Raw genomic sequence first — 20,723 nt, 5'->3', positions numbered from 1 at the left:
GTTGCGTCAGAAGCCATGAGGATGATTAATAAAAGGGACAATCTTTAAATGCACAGGTGATCATGTTTGGCTGGAACAAGAAGCTAAGAAAATGGATATTGTTCATTAAATTCTAATTAGCAGGTAAATTATACATGGGGAAGAGAGTCTAAGTGTTACTACAAGTAATTAATGTGCTGCTTCTCTCCCTGGTTACCCTTTGATTTGAACTACCTATGCTGTAGTCTTTTTCAGGTGCTAAGATCCTGTAAATACTGGCTGCTAATTATTTTGGTGAGCCCCCAATTGCACTAAAGGAAATGTATGTGTCCTGCTCTCCTTAATGACTCAAGCACAGGGAGAAGATAAAGTAGATCTAACCATGATGAATTAAGCCCAGAGGATTTGGAGAGGACAATTATTCTCTTTGTTCATTTAACAAATGTGACCAGACGTAGTCTGATTGAGAAAAAACCCAGCACCTGTCCCAAACTGCTCTTGAGTTGGCTGATGTCATGACCTGGCTGACTCTCAGTTCCAGTGACTTGATTCCTACCTAAATCCTTGTCAGTTCCTTTGAGGCTTCAGTCTTACTCTTGGAGTCCTGGCCCCACCCTCAACCTGGAATCAGACCTCCCTTAGCCTGGGCTGGCCCCATGCTCCCCTGATACCCCGATTTCCCATCCTGAGTTCACCCAGCCACCTTAAACTTTGGATCTGACCTGTCTCAAAGCCAACCATCCTCTATACTTTCATTCTGACCGATGTCAAGAAATTTGATTGTTATTTCTTATGGAAAAGATACAAGTTGAGTCAGTGAAGTGTTGGGGGGTGGGCAGTGAAAGGCAAGTCACTCTGTATGTCCCATTCCATCTGACATACTCATGGTAGCCTGGGATGCTGGTGAGTGCCCATTGGAGGGCTTTTACCAGAAATTAGAGGCTAAAGGGAAAAGGCCTTGGGGCCTGAGCCAACTGGGTGCAGAGTCTCTGATATCCCAGAGAGCCCCTGTCCCCTATGGGAGTGTAATAGAATATTGGAAACTTTCATCATCATCATCGTCGTCATCATACCTAGTGGTCATTGAATGTTTTGTCTCTTCTGGGTACTTACATGTATTATTTCATTTAACCCTCCCTTCAACCCAATGATAAGGCACCATAATTATTTGCATTTTATAGTGAAGTAACAGACACAGAGAGGCTAAGTGACTTGCCCAAGGTCACACAGCCGACCACTGGCAGAGATAGGTTCACGTTTGTTTTTACCTTCAAGAATTGAGCCATATGCAGTCCTCATTCGTCAAGCATCTACTCGATGCTGAGGTGGGAGCAGTGGGAGGGGCAGGGCCCGGGTGGGCAAAATGGCTCCCAGGCTCCTGTGTACCTTCTCATGAAGAGGTAGACATCCCAAAGGTGAGGAAATGAATGGAGAGTGTCTTGCTTGTATTCAAACTGAAAGACATTTTCACTCTTATCGGGGTTGCACCAAATTTTCACTTTGCCAGTTTTGTATATTAGAGCATCAACCAGTGATCTGATGTGGCTTTAGCAAATGATCTGATAACTTCAAAGGAGCATTGGCCAGAGAAAGGGTGGAGTGCTTGGGACAGCCCTGGGGAGAGGGGAGGTGTGAGCTGGCAATAAGAGGCCATCTGCTTGTCTATGTTGGGCCACAGCTTTTTGGAGCTAAAGGAGAACCGAAAAGGTGCATAGCAGCATTACTCATAACAGCTGAAAAGTGGCAAGAAACCAAGTGTCCATCAATGGGTGGGAGGATAAATAAGATATGGTCTATCCATACAGTGAACTATCATTCAGCCATAAAAAGTAATGAAGTACTGATCCATGCTACTACATTGATGAACCACAAAATATTACGCTAAGGAAAGAAGCCAGACACAAAAGGTCACATATTATATGGTTCTGTTTATATGAAATGTCCAGATAGGCAAATCCATAGAGATGGAAAGCAGATTAGTGGTTTCTAGGAGCTGGGGGTTGGGAGGAGTGGGGAATGACTGCTGATGGGTACAGAATTTCCTTTTGGGGTGATGAAAATGTTCTAAAATTTACATAGATTAGATAGGGGTGATGGTTGCACAAGTCTGTGAATATACAAAAAACTACTGAATTATACACTTTGAAGGGTGAATATTATGGTATGTGAATTATATCTCAATATAATTAAATATATAATATAAATATAACAAAAAGAACAACAACAACAAAAAAGGGAACACAGAGTCTACCCTATGGAGTCCCAGAACAAAACACTATCTTATGAAGCCCGGCTGTGGGAGAAAGGCCCTGGGCTGAGAAGGGATCAGGCCTTTTAAGTCTGGGCTGCTTCACTAAAGTTGGATGACTTTGGGCAAGTCCTTTCACCTCACTGGGTCTCAGTTTCCCCATCTGTTTAATGGCATTGTTGTGAGAAAATATATCCTCAATGAGGTTTTGAAAACAGTAAAATGTTTATTTAAAACTATACTCACTGATTGCAGGCAAGGTATTATTGTAGTATTAGAGGGTTAAATAGAGAGCCTACAAGGTTTGATGAATGGTGACCTTACACCATTGCCACCAAATCAGAGATCTGGAGATTCAGGCACTATCTCCATGTGTGCAGAAAGACCACCCATTCCTGAGCAGAAACCACTTGCTTGCTCTCTCTCATTTCTGAGAGAATGTGTCCGATCTCCTTTATTTGGATTCTATATCTTAATAGCTTTCAAATCTCAAGGATGTGTTTCTGTCCAATCCCGGTTACTAGGGCTTCCTAGCAGTCCTTTTAGAAAGATACTTAATTAAAAATCCTTTTGAATCTCAAACCATACACAATGCACTCTACCCAATAAAGGGCTCCCCCATAACTGTTCCAAACTAATTGAACTTATTGTACGCGAGACTGTCCTGCCCTTGCAAACAGGGACTGATTCTGTCCCTCACATGTATCCATATAACTGATTCAGTATATCGTTTTTCTTAATATTGGGGCAACGCTCAGAATCTTTATTAAAACTACTTCATAAAAATAAGACAATTAACTTAACAAGATACAAAACTCTCTCCCGTTAGATTATTAAAACATTCTCCTCTTTCCATTTGTCTAGCGTTGAAAAACCCAAGCCCCACGAGGTCATGGTCAAGTCGTGTCCGAGTAAGGGTTGGGGATAGGGGGTCAGCTCTCCCTGTCTCTCCTACCCACTCCTCCCAGGGCAGTCCAGGCCACATCCACCGGGAATTCCCAGTGCCCGGGGGCTCCGCCACCTCTACGCCCCTCATCTAAGAAGTACAGCCATGGAGTGGATCAATGCCTAAAATAGTTTGCAAGCTCTCCCTACAGGTTTGATCGAGGCAGGGAGAATCTAGTGTCTTAAGCCATTGGAATGTTTGTCTCCCCCCCCCCCCGCCTTTTTTCCTTCGAATTTACTTTATTTGAATTCAAAACCGCTCCTTCCCACAGGTGAAAGGATCCAAACCCTCCGAGAAGCGGCGCGAACAGCCTGATGTGGATCCTATAAAATGCTCCACGGTGTGGACGGGCTTTGGGCAGCTGGCCTTACTTCGGGGCTCACAGCGGTGTAGGGAGCACGGAAGAGCCGGTTCTTGGGCTGCGTTTACGGAAAAATTCTGGCTGAATCCAGCCGTGCGAGAGTGCGCGGTCCGGGTTGCAGCCAGGGGGGAGCAGTGAGATAATGAATGTGACAAAGCTCCAGGCGGGAAATTGTAATTCGCGCCCGATTCTCTTCTCATTAGCGAGCGCGGAATGGGGGCGGGGGCTTCATCTTCAAGCAAAGGGGACACGTTTTCACTTTGGGCTTTTTAGCTAGAGAAAGTGCGTGCAATCGGTTTTCAGCAGTAGCCGTTTTTTCCGTTCAAGGTCTTAATGTGGAAGTCCGTCGCGGAACTCGCCCTCAGCCCCGCTACCGTGTCCTCCCCCATCCCCACCCCCACCCACCCCACCCCACCCCCACCCCCGAGGGTAGGAAGGCGGCTTCGTCCAGGCGCTGGCACTCCCAGCCAGGGCAACCCCTCTCCCCTGCAGCGGCAAGAAGGCTGGTCTGGAGCAAGTTTCCAGGTGTTTGCTGAGATTTTTCGGGGAGATTTTACGAGAGCCGTAACTTTTAGTAGCCGGCAGAAATCCACTCCCCTGAACAAGGCTGCTGAGGAAGCGAGTATCCGAATCGCGCCCCTTCAGTGTAGCCCAAACATTCGGATTTCCGGGGGCTTGCGCGCTTTGAGAGCCTGGCCGTACCGCAGGGAACCGTGACGCCTGGGGAGGGAGATCTTCGGAGTGAAGAGGCAGCCCGACAGGGATGGGGTCGAAATGAGAGCCCTGAAGGGGGATAGAAAAGGACTGAGATGAGTCCCGGTTGGGGCGGGGGTCGCCGGTCAGTCCACGGCTTCTCAGCGCCGTTCCCGCCGCTGCGGCGCAGCTCCCTGTAGACAGTGCGGGGCACCTCGAGAAGGGAGAGGAGCCAGAGCCGCTCGCCTCGGTTTTCTCCGAGGAGCGGCGGCGCAAGAGAAGGGTTTTCTTGCCCATTATACTTTTCCCCAAAGCAGCCCCTGAGCTCCCGCCTCCTGGGTTCCTGCATCTGGAAAAGGGATGCGCTCCCGCTCTCTTTTGCTTCAAATCTGGAGTTCGAGCTCCTGCTGCCCGGGCGCCCGCAACTGGAAAGGGGATAAGCTTCTGTTCTCGCTCGCCCCAAAGCTGGGGACCAAGCAGTCACCAGCTGCCTGCACCCGCTCCCAGGGTGCAGACCCACTCCCCATTTCCCGAGTCGGGCGCTAGGTACGTCTCGTGCTATGGATAGCACAAGACTGAGACCGGAATGAGCGGCCACTCGCCGCTGCCGCTAAGAAGCCGATCGGCTCCTGGTGGGAACTGGAGCCGGGATAAATTCCCTAGATATCAGGGACCCACATTCGGGGTGGGAGCCCCCAGCAGATGTTCCCTGTTCCCCGCGGTGTGCAAAAGGCTCTGGACAGGCAAGAGCATGGGGCAGTGGGATGAACCTCTCAAGGAGTCTGTAGAGTCAAGGATTTAGGGTTTGAGGGGCCACCGGCTGTCCCCCACATCCTGTTGGGGGCTGCAGACTGGCTTGGGCTGCTATGGGACCTCAAGGGGGACCCCATGCTCCCGCTTTGCAATCTACTTCTTTTTGCCGGGTGTTTACACTGGAGGAGGGAGGGAGAAGAGCTTGCTAGAAACGGATGCGCAGCTGGTGGGGAGGGGGAAGTGTACTCCCAGCTAGTCATGATGTAGGACACCCGGAGGATTGTGGAGGCGGGTGCTGGCTAGAGAGGAAGTACATACAAGGCAATGGAAGCAAGATTTGTCCAAGAAAAGGTGGTGACTAAGGCAGGGATGGTCAAAGAGCTCTGATTGGTCGGGGGGAGGGGTTTGGGGTGGGGCTAGACGCCTCTCGAGGCTTTAAAAGCTCATCGGAGAGGAGCAGGAGGCTGTCATTTGCTCTCTGACTCTCAGAGAGGGAGGCACGCTTTCCTGGAGCTCCTGGTGACAGAGCAGGCGTTTGCTGTTCCGACCTAGCTGCTGATCCTGAGCGTGCTGGGAGATCATAACGGTCTCCATGGGCAACATAGAGCCTACCTTGGGGGTTCCCACCCCATATGGATGTATTGGCTGTAAGCTGCCACAGCCAGACTACCCACCAGCTCTAATCACCTTTATGTTCTGCGCAATGATTAGCAACATCGTGGCAGACCTGATCGGTAACTCCATGGTCATTTTGGCTGTGATGAAGAACAAGAGGCTCCGAAATTCTGGTAAGCCACCCTTCCTTCTCCCGACCCAGTGTGCAGAGACTTGCACTGCCTAGGGTGTTAATTTGGGCATCCGGCATAGAGAGTACCCATGAATGGTGCCCTTGCATTGAACGTCCCTTTTCCGAAATTGACCGTTTAAGCCTGGGGGCGGGGGTGACGTTTTGCCAGGACCCCGTAAACTTGGGGCTTCTCAAGGCTGAGGGAGCTCAGAGAATTAGCTTAGGGCATCCAGCTGCAAAGCCCCGTTCCCGCGGTGAGCGGCGGAGCCCTGCTCCGTCGGGGACCCGATGCAGAGGAAGCCGGCACCAGAGCGGAGAGTCCGGCGGCCGCCCAGGGACAGCAAGCCGAGCCGGACGCCGCAGGGGTGGCCGCGCCGAGGCAGCGCCGCAGGGGTGGCCACGCCGAGGCAGCGCCGGCCGAACTGACGCAGAGAGAGCAGCGGGATTGCGACCCGCTCCGGGAAAGTTAAGTTCTCAGCGGCCGAGGCGGCGCTTACCGGGCACCGCAGCGGCCGCGCCCAAGCCGAGCGAAGACCCCGCTCGTCGCAGCCCTAGGGCTCCAGAGCGGCTCTAGGGCAGCTCCCAGGCGGCGGAGAGCAGACACCCATGCCCGAGTATCGAGCTGGGAGGTCTGAGCCCGCCGGAGCCGAGCTCCGTCCGCCCGTCCCAGGGCGCACGGCGGAGAGAGGCGAACGGCGGGCTGGGCGCAGCAGGCAGTGGCAGCGACGGCGGCGGCAGCGGAGATCCCGAAGTCCGTAAGCGGAGCACCGGGGGTCTCAGGGCAGGGCGGCGGAGAGGTTCGGGATCTTGGCGTCGCGGGGGCGGGAGGAGAGAAGGCAGCAGAACCAGGTGGGGATCGGCGGCGGGGACGGCGGGGGACTCGGGGAGACTGCAAAGCGCTGTGGTCTGGGAACGGCAAGCCGGACTCCCCCTGCTGCGGGCGGGTGCCGAGAGCAGGGGGCCGGCGGCGAGCGGGGATGGGGGAAGCGCGGAAGAATGCTGGGCGCAGCGACCTGGGCTGGGGATGGGGGCGGCAGACAGGGCACAGCGGCGAGCTCGGCTTGCACGGGGCGCGGGAGAAGGCTCTGGAGGGGGACGGGAGGGGGAAAGGGGCCCCTCCGCGCTCTGGCCCCCGGAGGGAGAGGGGCGGCTCTCAGGGTCTCTGCCGGCTGGGGGGAGGGCAGGGCGGGAGTCTGAGAGGGTCGGGGACTGAATGGAGCCGCGCGGTTGGGGCACGGGGGACAGGAGGCGGCCGGGGTGGAGGGATTATTTTGCTTGGACAAGGAGTCATGAACACAGCACAAGTTTCCAAACACACTGACAGGCACACAGTTTTTAAAAGTTTTATTGAAAACTCTGGTGGGGGTGTCCGATTTCCCCTTAGTCCCCCCGAAACACGGGGCCGCGCGCTTGAACCTCACCTTCACTGCCGCGATGCGGGTCCGAGGTGCAGACCCGCGGCGCCCCAGCGGGCCACCTGTGAAGCCCAGTTTCTTTTCTTTTCTTCCCTTTTCTTCTTCTTTCTTTCTCTGCTTCCTCTTTCTATAATTCAAATAAAGGATTTTATGGTCGTTGTGGCTTTGTTTTAAAGGCTTAGCCTTCTCTCTTTCCCTCTTTTCTTTCCCGAATTCGTCAGTTTGCGGGGAAACCCTAGAAAGAACCTCTTCGGTAGAAAGCTCCGAGGCGGATTCTTGGCAGCGCTGGCGGAAGGAGGCAGGAGGAGCCGTACCTTGCTCTTTTACAAAACGCTCATTTTCTCCCAGTCCGTGATGAAGTGCGCTGTTTTGCCAAACCAGTGCTAATTAGCAATGAGGTGTTTCCAAAGGAAGAGGGCTCTGCGCCTGCACCTGACCTCTTCCTTTTCCTTTTTGTGAAAGGTTTTGCAAAAAAAGTTCCTACCGCCGCCCTACAAAACGGAATTGGGGGGGGGGGACCCCGTTCACTTGCCTGTTTAACCCGCAGGCTCCCGTAACGCTCAGTGCCAGGGGCTGAGAGCCCTGTGCAGGCGCCGAGCGGAGGAGCGCGCGGTCTGCGAGTGCACCGAGCACGAAGCGGCCCCTTCTGCTAATCCTTGCAGTGATTTCCCTCATCCTCCCCACCCCTCACTACTTCTTTGGTACGAGACGAAATTTTACAGGGCTTCCCCCTTCCCCTCAGTTTTTACTTTTAGGTTACCTCGGAAATGGTAAGTATTTGACTGGGCTAGGTTTTAGATCTCTGGGTGGTCCCGTTGGAAAAGACTGTTGAGGAAAACTGCTTCTAATGCCCTTCTCGGAATGTTCTCTCTGGATATGTTTTCGTTATAAACGCGATGCTAGCTAGAGAAGGGAGAAGACTAATTTGTTATTATTTGCTTCAGGTTGAGGTTTCCTGATATCCCTCCAGAGGCTCTCCCCTTGCCCCCACCCTCAGCCTGCTTCCTAAGGACAGCTCGGTCCAGCTCACATCTTACCCCCCCCAACCCCCCGTGGGGAAAAAGTTGACATTTTGTTTTTCTCTAAAATGGCGGAGGCAGGACTGTGTCTGCGTGTGAAGGACTTCTGTCTTATGTTCCCTTCTTTCCCAGAGCAGAGATGGCATTTTGTGAAAGGGAAAAAGGACGGCAATAGACAGGTCCGGTCTCCCAAACCTGACTGTGCAGTCAGAATCACCTGGGACCCACTTGTAAATAAAAAGAAAAACACAACTGCATTTCTTTATAATTCTAATGGTCACAGCTGACCTCTCCCTCCACCTTACATGTGTCGATTTGCATACTTTAACCATTTATTCTTCTGTCTGTCCCCCTCCTCTCTATCCAAATGTGTTTTTCAGGTAACATGTTTGTGGTCAGCCTCTCCGTGGCTGATATGCTGGCGGCTGTCTACCCCTACCCCCTGATGCTGCATGCCATGTCCGTTGGGGGCTGGGATCTAAGCCACATTCAGTGCCAGATGGTCGGGTTCATCACAGGGCTGAGTGTGGTCGGCTCCATCTTCAATATCATGGCGATCGCCATCAACCGTTACTGCTACATCTGCCACAGCCTGAAGTATGAGCGGATCTTCAGTGTGCGCAATACCTTCATTTACCTGGTCGTCACCTGGGTCATGACCGTCCTGGCTGTCCTTCCCAACATGTACATTGGCACCATCCAGTATGATCCTCGCACTTACACCTGCATTTTCAACTATATGAACAACGTTGTCTTCACTGTGACCATCGTCTGCATCCACTTCGTCGTCCCTCTCGTCATAGTGGGTTACTGCTACGTGAGGATCTGGATCAAAGTGCTGGCAGCCCGTAACTCAGATAGGCAGAATCCTGACAATCAGCTTGCTAAGGTTCGCAATTTTCTAACTATGTTTCTGATCTCCCTCCTCTTTGCAGTGTGCTGGTGCCCCATCAATGTGCTCACTGTCTTGGTGGCTGTCAGTCCGAAGGAGATGGCAGGCAAGATCCCCAACTGGCTTTATCTTGCAGCCTACTTCATAGCCTACTTCAACAGCTGCCTCAACGCTGTGATCTACGGGCTCCTCAATGAGAATTTCCGACGAGAATACTGGACCATCTTCCATGCTATGTGGCATCCTATCCTGTTCATCTCCAGCCTCATCACTGATATTTGTGAGACACAGGAGGCCCGTGCCCTGGCCCGCGCCCGTGCCCGTGTCCGTGCCCAAGCCCGTGAGCAAGACCGTGCCCGTGCCTGTCCTGCTGTGGAGGAAACCCCAATGAATGTCCGGAATGTTCCACTACCTGGTGATGCTACAGCTGGACACCCCGAACGTGCCTCTGGCCACCCCAACCCCCATTCCAGATCTGTGTCTATCTACCGCAAATCTGCTTCTAGCCACCACAAGTCTGTCTTTAGCCATTCCCAGGCTGCCTCTGGCCACTCCAAGGCTGCCTCTGGCTACCCCACGTCTGCCACTGTCTACCCTAAGCACACCTCTGTCCACTTCAAGGCTGACTCTGTCTATTTCAAGCCAGCCTCTGTCCATTTCAAGGGTGACTCTGTCCATTTCAAGCCTGCTTCCAGCCACTCCAAGCCTGTCACTGGTCACCACATCTCTGCTGGCATCCACTCCAAGTCTGCCTTCACCCCTGCCACCAGTCACCCTAAGCCCACGACCAGCCACAGAAAACCTGCTACTGGCCACCCCGAGCACACCACTGCTGACTATTTTGAGCCTGCCACTGCTGGCCACCCTGAGCCCACCACTGCCGGCCACCCCAAGCTCTCTGCCTCCTGCTGCCCCGAGATGGCCACCACTAGCCACCTTGAGTCTGATGTCACTGACCTCCCTAAGCCTGCTGCCACCACTGACCTTCCTGACCCTACTGTAGTCACCATTGCCACCAGTGATTACCACGAGATTATGTTTATTGATGTTGAAGATGATTCAGATGAGATGTCTGTGTGAAAAATGCTCTTGTGGGTGGCCAGGCAGGGGTCCACTTTCCAGTTTGTTTTGCATACGTAATCCAAAGTGAGCAGACACCTTTACTGCATCAACACACAGACGGAGACACACGCAGACACTGACTGACCCACAGACAAGGTATAAGCTACATCCACCTTTCAGGCGTATTACACCTTTACATAACGTACTCTAAAAAAGTGTGTGTGTGCTCTGCTATCGTAGAGGCCAAATATCCCTCAAGTTTGACATCTGCTGTTCCGAGCATCCCTTTCCTCCTGCGGTTGACATTCAGCTCTCAGTGAACCCTGAGATGTTAGACTTGGATTGTTTTCCCACTCTTGTGTCCCCCGTTCTGCCCTTTCCTCATTTCCTCCGCCTCGTTCCTGCTTTCTTCTCCCACCCGCCGCGGGGTTGGGGAGCAGCGCATGTGCAACTGTGTATTGCAGCGGAGGCTCTGCAAAGCGAACGTGACCGCACAGCTTTATGTTCGCAAGCGTGTCACTCTATATCGTCCTTCTAATGGCAGTCAGAAGAGCAGTCGCCATGAAGTGCAAGTACTTAAAAGTTTCAGTGACAAAATATGACGCATATTTGCAGAATACAATTTGATAAACTCTTATTAAAATAAATGTTTATGCCTATAAGATCAAATGGCAAAAGGAAAGGTATGGTCATTCCAAATTATTTCTATGTTGTGAAAATTCGAACATTTTTGCTGGTTTTCATAGTAAAACATGGTTGCAAATGATGAGATGTTTTACCTTACTTGTACTCATTTGTCTTTTTTAGTTTGCCAGAACTTTCTTTCATTTAGTTGCAGAGAAACATACCCATTCATAAACTAGTTTCTTCTCCTGAAATCCAAACTTATGGTTGTTAGGCTCAATTACAGTTATGTTTTTAATATTATGATTTATAACTACTTTTTACCTCAGAGATTATTTTAAACAGCCTGATGTTTTTACACAGTTAGTTTTTACATTTCCTTGTTTTCATTCCAAAGGGAATTTGAGGTAATAACTGGCAACCAGAAATGAATGGAGTACTGCGGTGGAGGCTATAAATGAGTGTCCCTCCCGGAGCCTTGCCCCTCTGACCCTCCTGGCTGGGAGTGGGGGTGGGGCGCGGAGGAAGAGATGTCAACACCAGTCAATCCCACCACACTTGGCTGAGGTTCAGTGACACACAATGTTAAATCGTAGACATTTTGTATCAGCCCGGGAAATGATTTCTTTCTAGATTTGAGAAAAAACTGTTTTACAAAAATTTCATTTGTTGATTCAAACTGACATTTTGAACAAAGTTTACAGAAGCTTGTAAGGATAAATGAAAATATCATACTGCCTTAATTCTATTCTGTATTTGTGGTAGCAATTAAATAAAAGTGTTTTGTGGCTTTAGTGTGTGATTTGTTGATAAATTCATTTTTTCTACCAGAGTTACCGGTAGGGAGGGTGTACAGGGTGGGGGGTGGAAAAACATTGACCTTGGGGGATCAGAATATTTGGGTGTAAGTTCCATCTCTGCTATGACCTTTCAGTACCCCAGGGCAAGTTACTTGATCCCTGTCCTCTCAGTTTCTTAGCCGACTATGGAGACGTCGTGCAGGGTGGAGGGCTTGCTGGGGCTGGTTTCTTCTCACTAGTGTGGTCACATTGGATGACCTGACCTGCCTGCTCTTGGACTTCTGGACCTTACCTGCTATGGCTTCTGAAAACAGGTCCTTCTTTACCCCTGTGGAAGGAGTGAAGCCAGGCTCCAATAATGTCATGACCCCAGAGGCTGCTGGGACCAAAGAACGGAGCTCGTGAGGAAGTGGGGGGAGGCGTGGGAGGCAGGGAGGTGGGTGGCAAGATCTCATCCACCAGGCAGGGCTCCTGATCTCAGGAACACCGTCTTGAAACTCTAGTGACAAGGAAATGCACAAAATAAACTGTTCAGTAAAAATCAGAGTGTATTCAAAATAATAAACAGTAGGACATCAATTTAAAAAAATATGCACACTTAACACACGGACATATATACAGACTCACAGTTGTTCTATCCAGGCTTTGCAAAACTGTGAGTATAGACTGAGGTCATTTAACTTTTAATGCCTAAGTTACAGTGGCTTGAGGCCCCCAGCTTGACTGCTGGACTTCTGGCTGGCTGCACCCCTATGCAAAATTTCTGCCGGTATTCTCGGATATCTGAAAGGGGTATTTACTCATGTGCTTACAAACTGGTCAATGGCCAGCCCCTCCCCCCCATGTTTTACATTTTCTTACTCTCTGCCTCCCACCCAAGGAGTTGTTCTGGATGAGACTGCAAATGTCCAATCTAAGGGTGCCGTGTCCCAGTGCTCCCAACTGCCATTCTCCAGGGACTTAAGGGGTGCAGGGTTCTGAAAGGAGATGGGAGAGGCGAGGACAACTACCCACCCTTATTACAACTTTGTTTCACGCTTTGCCCCCAGTGCCTGACACAATACTTAGACCCGGAGCTGCACAAAGTCTCATAAAAACAGCCGCTTCAGCGACTTCTGCTCATTTCCTGCAAACGGCTTTCGGTCAGCAAACTCGCCCTCCCTACCGCCGCGCCCCCAGCCCACAATGACAGGAACGAGCAGCAGTTCAAGCGCAGTGCTTTCTCACTTCACACACAGCCGAGAAAACTTTTTCTCTGCCTCTCCCTCCTTTATCCCGTTTCCCTCCAGCCCCCAAAGTTAGGAAGCCTCATAAACACAGCTGTGCTCTTACCACGCGCACCGTGAGTGGTGAGTGACGAAGGCACACGGTGAAACTCAGCGTTCAGGTTTAAGGTGCTTCGTACCCCCCGCTCCCCCGACAAAGCAGGGCTTCTGGCTTTCCATCAGTCGGAATCAAAAGGGCAGTTTTTCTGACTTCCTGAAAAAGAGGATCTGCCTCCAGATAAGCCTAAGTCTCTACGATCCAGGGATTAAAAAAAAATGCAAGCAATTTTTGATGGTAGTTTTTCCCAGTTTCTCCTCTTTCTTTCTTTTAAAATGGAAATACGATTTATATCCCATAAAGTGACAGCGTGCCAGTTTTTTTACATATGTACACATCTGTGTAACTGCCACCCCAGCCAAGCCGTTCCCGTCTAATCAGTGCCCCATCCAAAGGCAACCACTATCCTGACATCACTGCACACTAATTTCGCCTGTTTTAGAATTTCGTGTAAATGAAAGCATAAAGTATCTCTTCTTCTGCGTCCAGCTTCTTTTAAAAAATAAATTGTGATAAAATATACATAACAGAAAATTTATGATCTTAACCATTTTAAGAGTCCAACTCAGTGGCATTAAGTACATTTAGAGCGCTGTGCTGTGCGATCAGATCATCGCTACTCATTCCCACAAGTTCATCAACTCAAACTGAAACTCTCTACCCATGAAATCACTCCTCCCCATTCCCATCCCCCCGTCCCTGGCACCCACCATTCTACTCTCTGTCTCTATGAATTTGCCTGTTCTAGGTCCCTCATATAAGTGGGATTATATATATGTGTCCTTTTGTGCTTTTGTGTATGTCTTTTCACTTAGCATAATGTCTTGGCAGTTCATGCCTAATGCAGCATGTGTCAGAACTTCATTTTTTTTTTTAATTTTTTTTTTTTTTTTTATGGCTGAATAACATCTCATTGTATGGGTATGTCAAATTTTGTTTATCCACTTATCTGTTGATGGACATTTGGGTGGTATTTATTTTTGGCTATTGTGAAAAATGCTGCTATGAACAAGGATGTACAAGTATCTGAGTCCCTGTTTTCGATCCTTTTGGATATGTATTTAGGAGGGGAATTGCTGGATCATATGCCAATCCAGCTTCTTTTGCTCAATATTATGTCTTTGAGATTCATCCATGTTTTTGTTTGTGTCAGTAGTTTTTCATTTTTTATTTTTATGTAGTATACTATAGTACAAATATATTGCAATTAATTTATTGATTCTAATCCTAACAGACATTTAGGTTGTTTCCAATTTGGAACTACTTTAAAAATGCTTCTATAAACATTTTGTGCATGTCTTTTAATTTAATTTTATATTGAGGCATAATTTTATTTATTTAATTATTTTAAAAAATTAATTATTTTCATTGTACATTTCTATGGAGTACAGTTTGTTGTTTCAGTACATGCATATATTGTAAAATGATCTAATCAGAATAGTTAGTGTATCTATCACCTAAACATTTATTATTTCTTCATGGTTATAACATTTAAGATCCTCTTTTCTGATCTGTTATCCTAAAATATACAATATAATATTATTAGCTTTAGTCACCTAGAGCAACAGAACTTATTTTTCCGATCTAACTGTAACTTTGTACCCTTTTACCAACCTCTCCCCATCGCCCCTTCCCCTCTCCCCTTCCCTGTCTCTGGTAAACACTATTCTACTCTCTGTTTTTTTCTTTTTAACTCTTTTTCTTAATTGACCCATGATAATTGTATATATTTATGGAGTACAGTGTGACATTTGGGTACATTTATACACTGTGCTATGATCATATCAGGGTATTTAGCATATCCATCACCTCAAACATTTGTTACCTCTTTGTGTCAGAAATATTTAAAATCCTCTCTATTAGCTATTTGAAGTTACACAGTGATTTGTTGTTGACTGTAGTCTCCCTGTATTACTATACAGCACTAGATCTTATTCTTTCTGTCTCTCTACAATTTTGTATCCACCGACCACCCTGTCTGAATCCTCCCTTCCCTCCCCCCAACCAGTCTCTAGTAACCACTATCCTACCCTCTACTTCTGTGAGATCAAATTTTTAGCTTTCACGTATGAGTGAGAACATGTGGTGTTTATCTTTCTATGCCAGGCTTACTTCACTTAACATAATTTTCTCCAAATTCATCCATGTTGCTGCAATAGCAGAATTTCACTCTTTTCTTTAATGACTGAGTAGTATTCCATTGTGTATATATACCACATTTTCTTTATCCAATCATTCATTGATGGACATTTAGGTTGATTCCAACTCTGGGCTATTGTGAGAAGAGCCATGATAAACATGGAAGTGTAAGTTTCGACATGATGATTTCCATTCCTTTGGGTATATACCCAGCAGAGGAATTGGTGGATTGTAGGGTAGTTCTATCTGTAGTTGTCTGAGGAACCTCCATACCGTTTTCCATAAAGGTTGCACAAATTTACAGTTCCACCAACAGTGTAGGATGGTTGCCCCTTCTGTGCGTCCTCTGCCAGCATTTATTCTCTGTGTTTTTGATAATGGCCAGTCTAACTAGAGTGAGATGATATCTCAGTGTGGTTTTGATTTGCATTTTTCTGATGATTAGTAATGTTCAGCATTTTTTCATATATCTGTTGACCATGTGTGTGTCTTCTTTTGAGAAATGTGTATTCAACTCATTTGCCAATTTTTTAATCTGGTTATTTGTTTTTTTATTATTGAGTTGAGTTCTTTGTATATTCTGATTTTTAACCCCTTGTCAAATGCATAGTTTGCAAATATTTTCTCCCATTCTGCAGGTTGTCTCTTTACTTTGTTGGTTGTTTCCTTGGCTGTGCAAAAGCTTTTTAGTTGGATTTAATCCCATGCATTTATTTTTTGCATTTGTTGCCTATGCTTTTGAGACCTTATTCATAAAATCTTTGTCCAGTCCTATGTCCTGAAGCATTTTCCCTATGTTTTCTTTTAGAAGTTTTACAGTTTTGAGTCTTACATTTAAGTCTTTACTTGATTTTGAGTTGATTTTTGTATATGATGAGAGATAGGGGTCTAGTTTTATTCTGCATATTGATATTCAGTTTTCTTAGCAATATTTATTGAAGATATACATTAGGCCTCTCCTCAAATGTATATTCTTGGCTCCTTTGCTGAAAATCAATTGGCTGTACGTTCATGGATTTCTTTCTGGATTCCCTATTCCATTCCACTGATCTATGTGTTTTTTTGTGCCAGTGCCATGCTGTTTTGATTACTATAACTTTTTAGTATAAATTGAAGTCAGGGAGTCTGATGCCTCCAGCTTCATTCTTTTTGCACAGGACTGCTTTGGCTGTTTGGGGTCTTTTGTTATTCCATATAAATTTTTGGATTGTTTTTCTATTTCTGTGAAATATGTCATTGGTAGTTTGATGGGGATTGCAATGAATCTGTAGATTGCTAGATTGCTTTGGGTAGTATAGTCATTTTGACAGCATTGATTCTTCCAGTGCATGAACTTGGGATTCATTTCCATTTTTTTTGTGTGTCTTCCTTAATTTTTTAAACCAGTGTTTCATAGATTTCCTTGCAGAAATCTTTCAACTCCTTGGCTAAATTTATTCCTAAGTATTTTATTTTATTTTATTTTTGCTGCTATTGTAAATGCAATAGCTTTCTTGATTTCTTTTCCTGCTAGTTCATTGTTGATGTATAGAAATACTACTGATTTTGTATGTTGGTTTTGTATTCTACAACTTTACTGAATTTGTTTATCAGGTTAAGGAGGTTTAGGGTAGAGTCTTTAGGTTTCTCTGTCTATAAAAGCATCTCATCTGCAAACAGGGACAACTTGACTTCCTCCTTTCCAATTTGGATGCCCTTTATTTCTTTCTCTTGTCTGATAGCTCTGGCCAGGACTTCCAGTACTATTTTGAATAAAAGTGGTGACAGTGGGCATCATTGTCTTGTTCCACTTCTTAGGGTGAAAACTTTCAGCTTTTCCACGCTCAGTATAATGTTAGCTGTGGGTTTCTCATATATAGCCTTTATTGTATTAAGATGTTTTCCTTCCATAACTAATTTGTGGAGAGTTTTTATCATGAAGGGAGGTTGAATTTTTTCAAGTGCTTTTTCTGTGTCTATTGAAATGATCATATGGTTTTTGTTGATTTTGTTGATGTGATGTGTCACACTTACTGATTTGCATATGTTGAACCATCATTACATCTCTGGGATAAATCCCACTTGGTCATGGTGTATAATCTTTTTGATGTGCTATTGGATTTGGATTGCTGTTATCTTATTGAGAATTTTTGCTTCTATGTTCACCAGAGATATTGGTCTGTAATTTTCTCTTTTTGTTGTGTCCTTACCTGGTTTTGGTATTAGGGTAATGCTGACCATTTAGTATGAGTTTTTTTTTTTTAATTTCAAATTATTTTTTAACACTTTATTTCTTCTTTTTTGTGTATCTCAGCTTAGTTTTTTTTATTGGTTATGAATATTCATGAGATACAAAGCTGATTGTCACCACTCATGCCTAAGATATGATGGCCAGATCCATACTGGCAGCATGCTCATTACCACAAATTGTGATTATACCCCATGTCCCCCACCCAATTACCCTTGACCTCCATCCCCATCCCCCTTTCCCCTACTCCTCTTTGTATCCCAAGGTATGCTCTCTCCCTCTGCAAGTCCAACACACCACTCTGGTCTTTCTTTTGTTCCTTCTTTTTCTCTTAGATCCCATTTATGAGTGAGTACATGCAGCATTTAGCCCTCTGTGCTCTGCTTATTTCACTCAACATAAATATCTCCAAGCTAATCCATGTTGCTGCAAATGGGAGAATTTCATTCTTTTTTATGGCAGAGTAGTATACCATGGTGTATATATACCACAATTTCCTTATCCAATCGTCCATAGATGGACATTTAGGTTCGTTCCATATCTTGGCTATTGTGAACAGAGCTTCGATGAGCCCGTGAGTGTAGGTATCCCTTAGACATGACGATTTCCATTCCTTTGGGTATATACCCAGAAGTGGGGCTGCTGGATCATATGGAAGATCTATCTGTAGTTGTTTGAGAAACTTCCATACTGTTTCCCATAGTGGTTGTACTAATTTACACTCCCATCAATGGTGAAGGAGCATTCCCTTCTCTCCACACCCTCATCAGCATTTGCTATTTGCCATCTTTTTGATTATAGCCAGTCTATTGGGGTTGAGGTGATATCTAAATGTGGTTTTAATTTGAATTTCCCTAATGATTAGTGATGTTGAGCATTTTTTCATGTGCCCATTGGCCATTTCCATATCTTCCTTTGTAAAATGTCTATTCTTCTTTGCCCATTTTTTTGTTGGGTTATTTGTTTTTTTACTGTATAATTGCTTGAGTTCCTTGTATATTATGGATATTAATCCCTTGTCAGATTCATAGTTAGCAAAAATTTTCTCCCACTCTATAGGTTGTTGTTTCATGCTGTTGATTGTTTCCTTTGCTGTGCAGAAGCTTTTTAGTTTGATATAGTCCCATTTGTTTATTTTTTCTTTTGTTGCCTGTATTTTCAGGCTCATGTCTATAAAGTCCGTGCCCAGATCTAGTTCCTAAAGTGTTTCACCTATATTTTCCCTTAGTAATTTTACAGTTTCAGGTCTTATACTTTAATTTTTAATCCACTTTGAGTTGATTTTAGTATATGGTGAGAGATGCATATCTAGTTTCATTCTTCTGCATATGGATATCCAATTGTCCAGAACCACTTATTGAAGAGGCAGTCTTTTCCCCAATGTATCTTTTTGTTGCCTTTGTCAAATATCAGATGGCTGTAAGCATGATGGGTGATTTCTGAGTTCTCTATTATGCTACACTGGTCTGAGGGTTTATTTTTATGCCAGTACCTTGCTATTTTGAATACTATAGCTCTGTAATATAATTTGAAGTCAGGTAGTGTTATGCCTGTAGCTTTTTTTTTTTTTTTTGGCTCAGGATTGTTTTGGCTATTTGGGGTCTTTTGTTGTTCCATATGAAAGGTAAGATTGTTTTTCCTATTTCTGTGAAGAATGTCATTGGTATTTTGATGGGGATTGCAATGAATTTGTAGATCACTTTGGGTAGTATAGACATTTTCACAACATTAATTCTTCCAATCCAAGAGCATGGAATGTCATTCCACCTTTTTGTGTCTTCTTTAATTTCTTTCAGTTGTGGTTTGTAGTTCTGATTGTAGAGATCTTTCACCTCCTTGGTTAAATCGATTCCTAGGTATTTTATTTTTTTGTGTGACTGTTGTAAATGGGCTCACTTTCTTGATTTTTCTTTCTGTTAGTTCATTATTGGAGAATATAAATGCAACTGATTTGGAGGCATTTATTTTGTATCCTGCAACATTAATGAAATTATTAACCAGCTCTAGGAGTTTTTTTGATAGAGTCTTTAGGTTTTTCAATATATAGTATCATGTCATCTGCAAATAGGGACATTTTGATGTCATCTTTTCCAATCTGGATACCATTTATTTCTTTCTCTTGCCTGATTGCTCTGGCTAGTACCTCCAGTACTATGTTAAATAGAAGTGGTGAGAGTGGTCATCCTTGTCTTCTTCCTGTTCTTAAGGGAAAGGCACTTAGTTTTTCCCCATTCAGAATGCTACTGGCAATGGGCTTGTGATAGATGGCTTTTATTATGTTGAGATACTTCCTTTCTATACCTAATTTGTTGAGAGTCTTTATCATGAAGGGATGTTGAATTTTGTCAGATGCTTTTTCAGTGTCTGTTGAGATAATCATATGGTTTATGTCCTTGAGTTTGTTGATGTGATGTATCACATTTATTGGCTTTCATATGTTGAACCATCCTTACATCCCTGGGATGAATCCCACTTGATCATGGTGTATAATTTTTTTCACTTGTTGCTGTATTCTGATTGCTAATATTTTGTTGAGGATTTTTGCATCTATGCTCATCAAGGATATTGGCCTGTAATTTTCTTTTTTTGTTGTGTCTTTATCTAGTTTTGGTGTCAGAGTTGTGTTGGACTCATAAAATGAGTTTGGGAGAGTGGCATCTGTTTCAGTTCTTTGGAATAATTTGAGGAGAATTGGTATTAATTTCTCTTTAAGGTTTGATAGAATTCAGCTGTAAAGCCATCTGGACCTGGGCTTTCCTTTGTTAGAAGATTGCTGATTACTGCTTCAATCTCGTTGCTTGTTATTGGTTTGTTCAGGTTTTCTATCTCTTCTTCGTTCAGCCTGGTTAGTTTGTAGGTGTCCAGAAACTTATCCATATCTTCCAGGTTTTCATATTTGTTGTCATACAGTTGTTTATAATAGTGTCTAATGATTCCTCATATTTCTGTGGTATTGGTTGTAATGTCTCTTCTTTCATTTCTGATTTTTGTTATTTGGGTATTCTCTCTTCTTCTTCTTTTTTTTTTTTTTGTTAACATAGCTAATGGTTTGTCTATTTTATTTCTCTTCTCAGAAAATCAACTTTTTATTTTGTTGATCTTTTTTTATTGTTTTTTGGGTCTCTATTTCATTTAGTTCTGCTCTGATCTTGTTTCTTTCTGGGATGGATTGTTGTTGTTTTTCTAGTTCTTTGAGGTATTGCACTAGGTTGTTTATTTGAAGTCTTTCCATTCATTTGATGTAAGCATTTATCACAATAAATTTCCCTCTTAGTACTGCTTTTACAGGTTTTGGTATGATGTGTCTTTATTTTCATTAGTTTCAAGAAACTTTTTGATTTCCTGTTTAATTTCTTCTTGGACCAATAGGTCATTCAGGAGCCTATTGTTTAGTTTCCATGTATTTGTATTGTTTCCAGAGTTTTCTTTGTTATTAATTTTCAGTTTTAGTCCAT

At 45.2% G+C, this 20,723-nt stretch overlaps 1 protein-coding gene across 1 annotated transcript; it reads left to right on the top strand.

Moving 5' to 3' along the window:
- The first annotated feature begins 5,572 nt into the window (after positions 1–5,572).
- Positions 5,573–10,173, top strand: GPR50 (G protein-coupled receptor 50). The gene is made up of 2 exons (XM_063085044.1): positions 5,573–5,768; positions 8,582–10,173. The coding sequence occupies exons 1-2, from the start codon at positions 5,573–5,575 to the stop codon at positions 10,171–10,173; spliced, it is 1,788 nt and encodes a 595-aa protein (XP_062941114.1).
- The last annotated feature ends 10,550 nt before the right edge of the window (positions 10,174–20,723 follow it).

The sequence above is a fragment of the Cynocephalus volans genome, chromosome X (assembly GCF_027409185.1).
Source record: "Cynocephalus volans isolate mCynVol1 chromosome X, mCynVol1.pri, whole genome shotgun sequence".
NCBI classification, from domain to species: domain Eukaryota; kingdom Metazoa; phylum Chordata; class Mammalia; order Dermoptera; family Cynocephalidae; genus Cynocephalus; species Cynocephalus volans.
The sequence above is the reverse complement of the archived record's forward strand: the minus strand, read 5'-3'. Positions and strand labels throughout refer to the sequence as shown.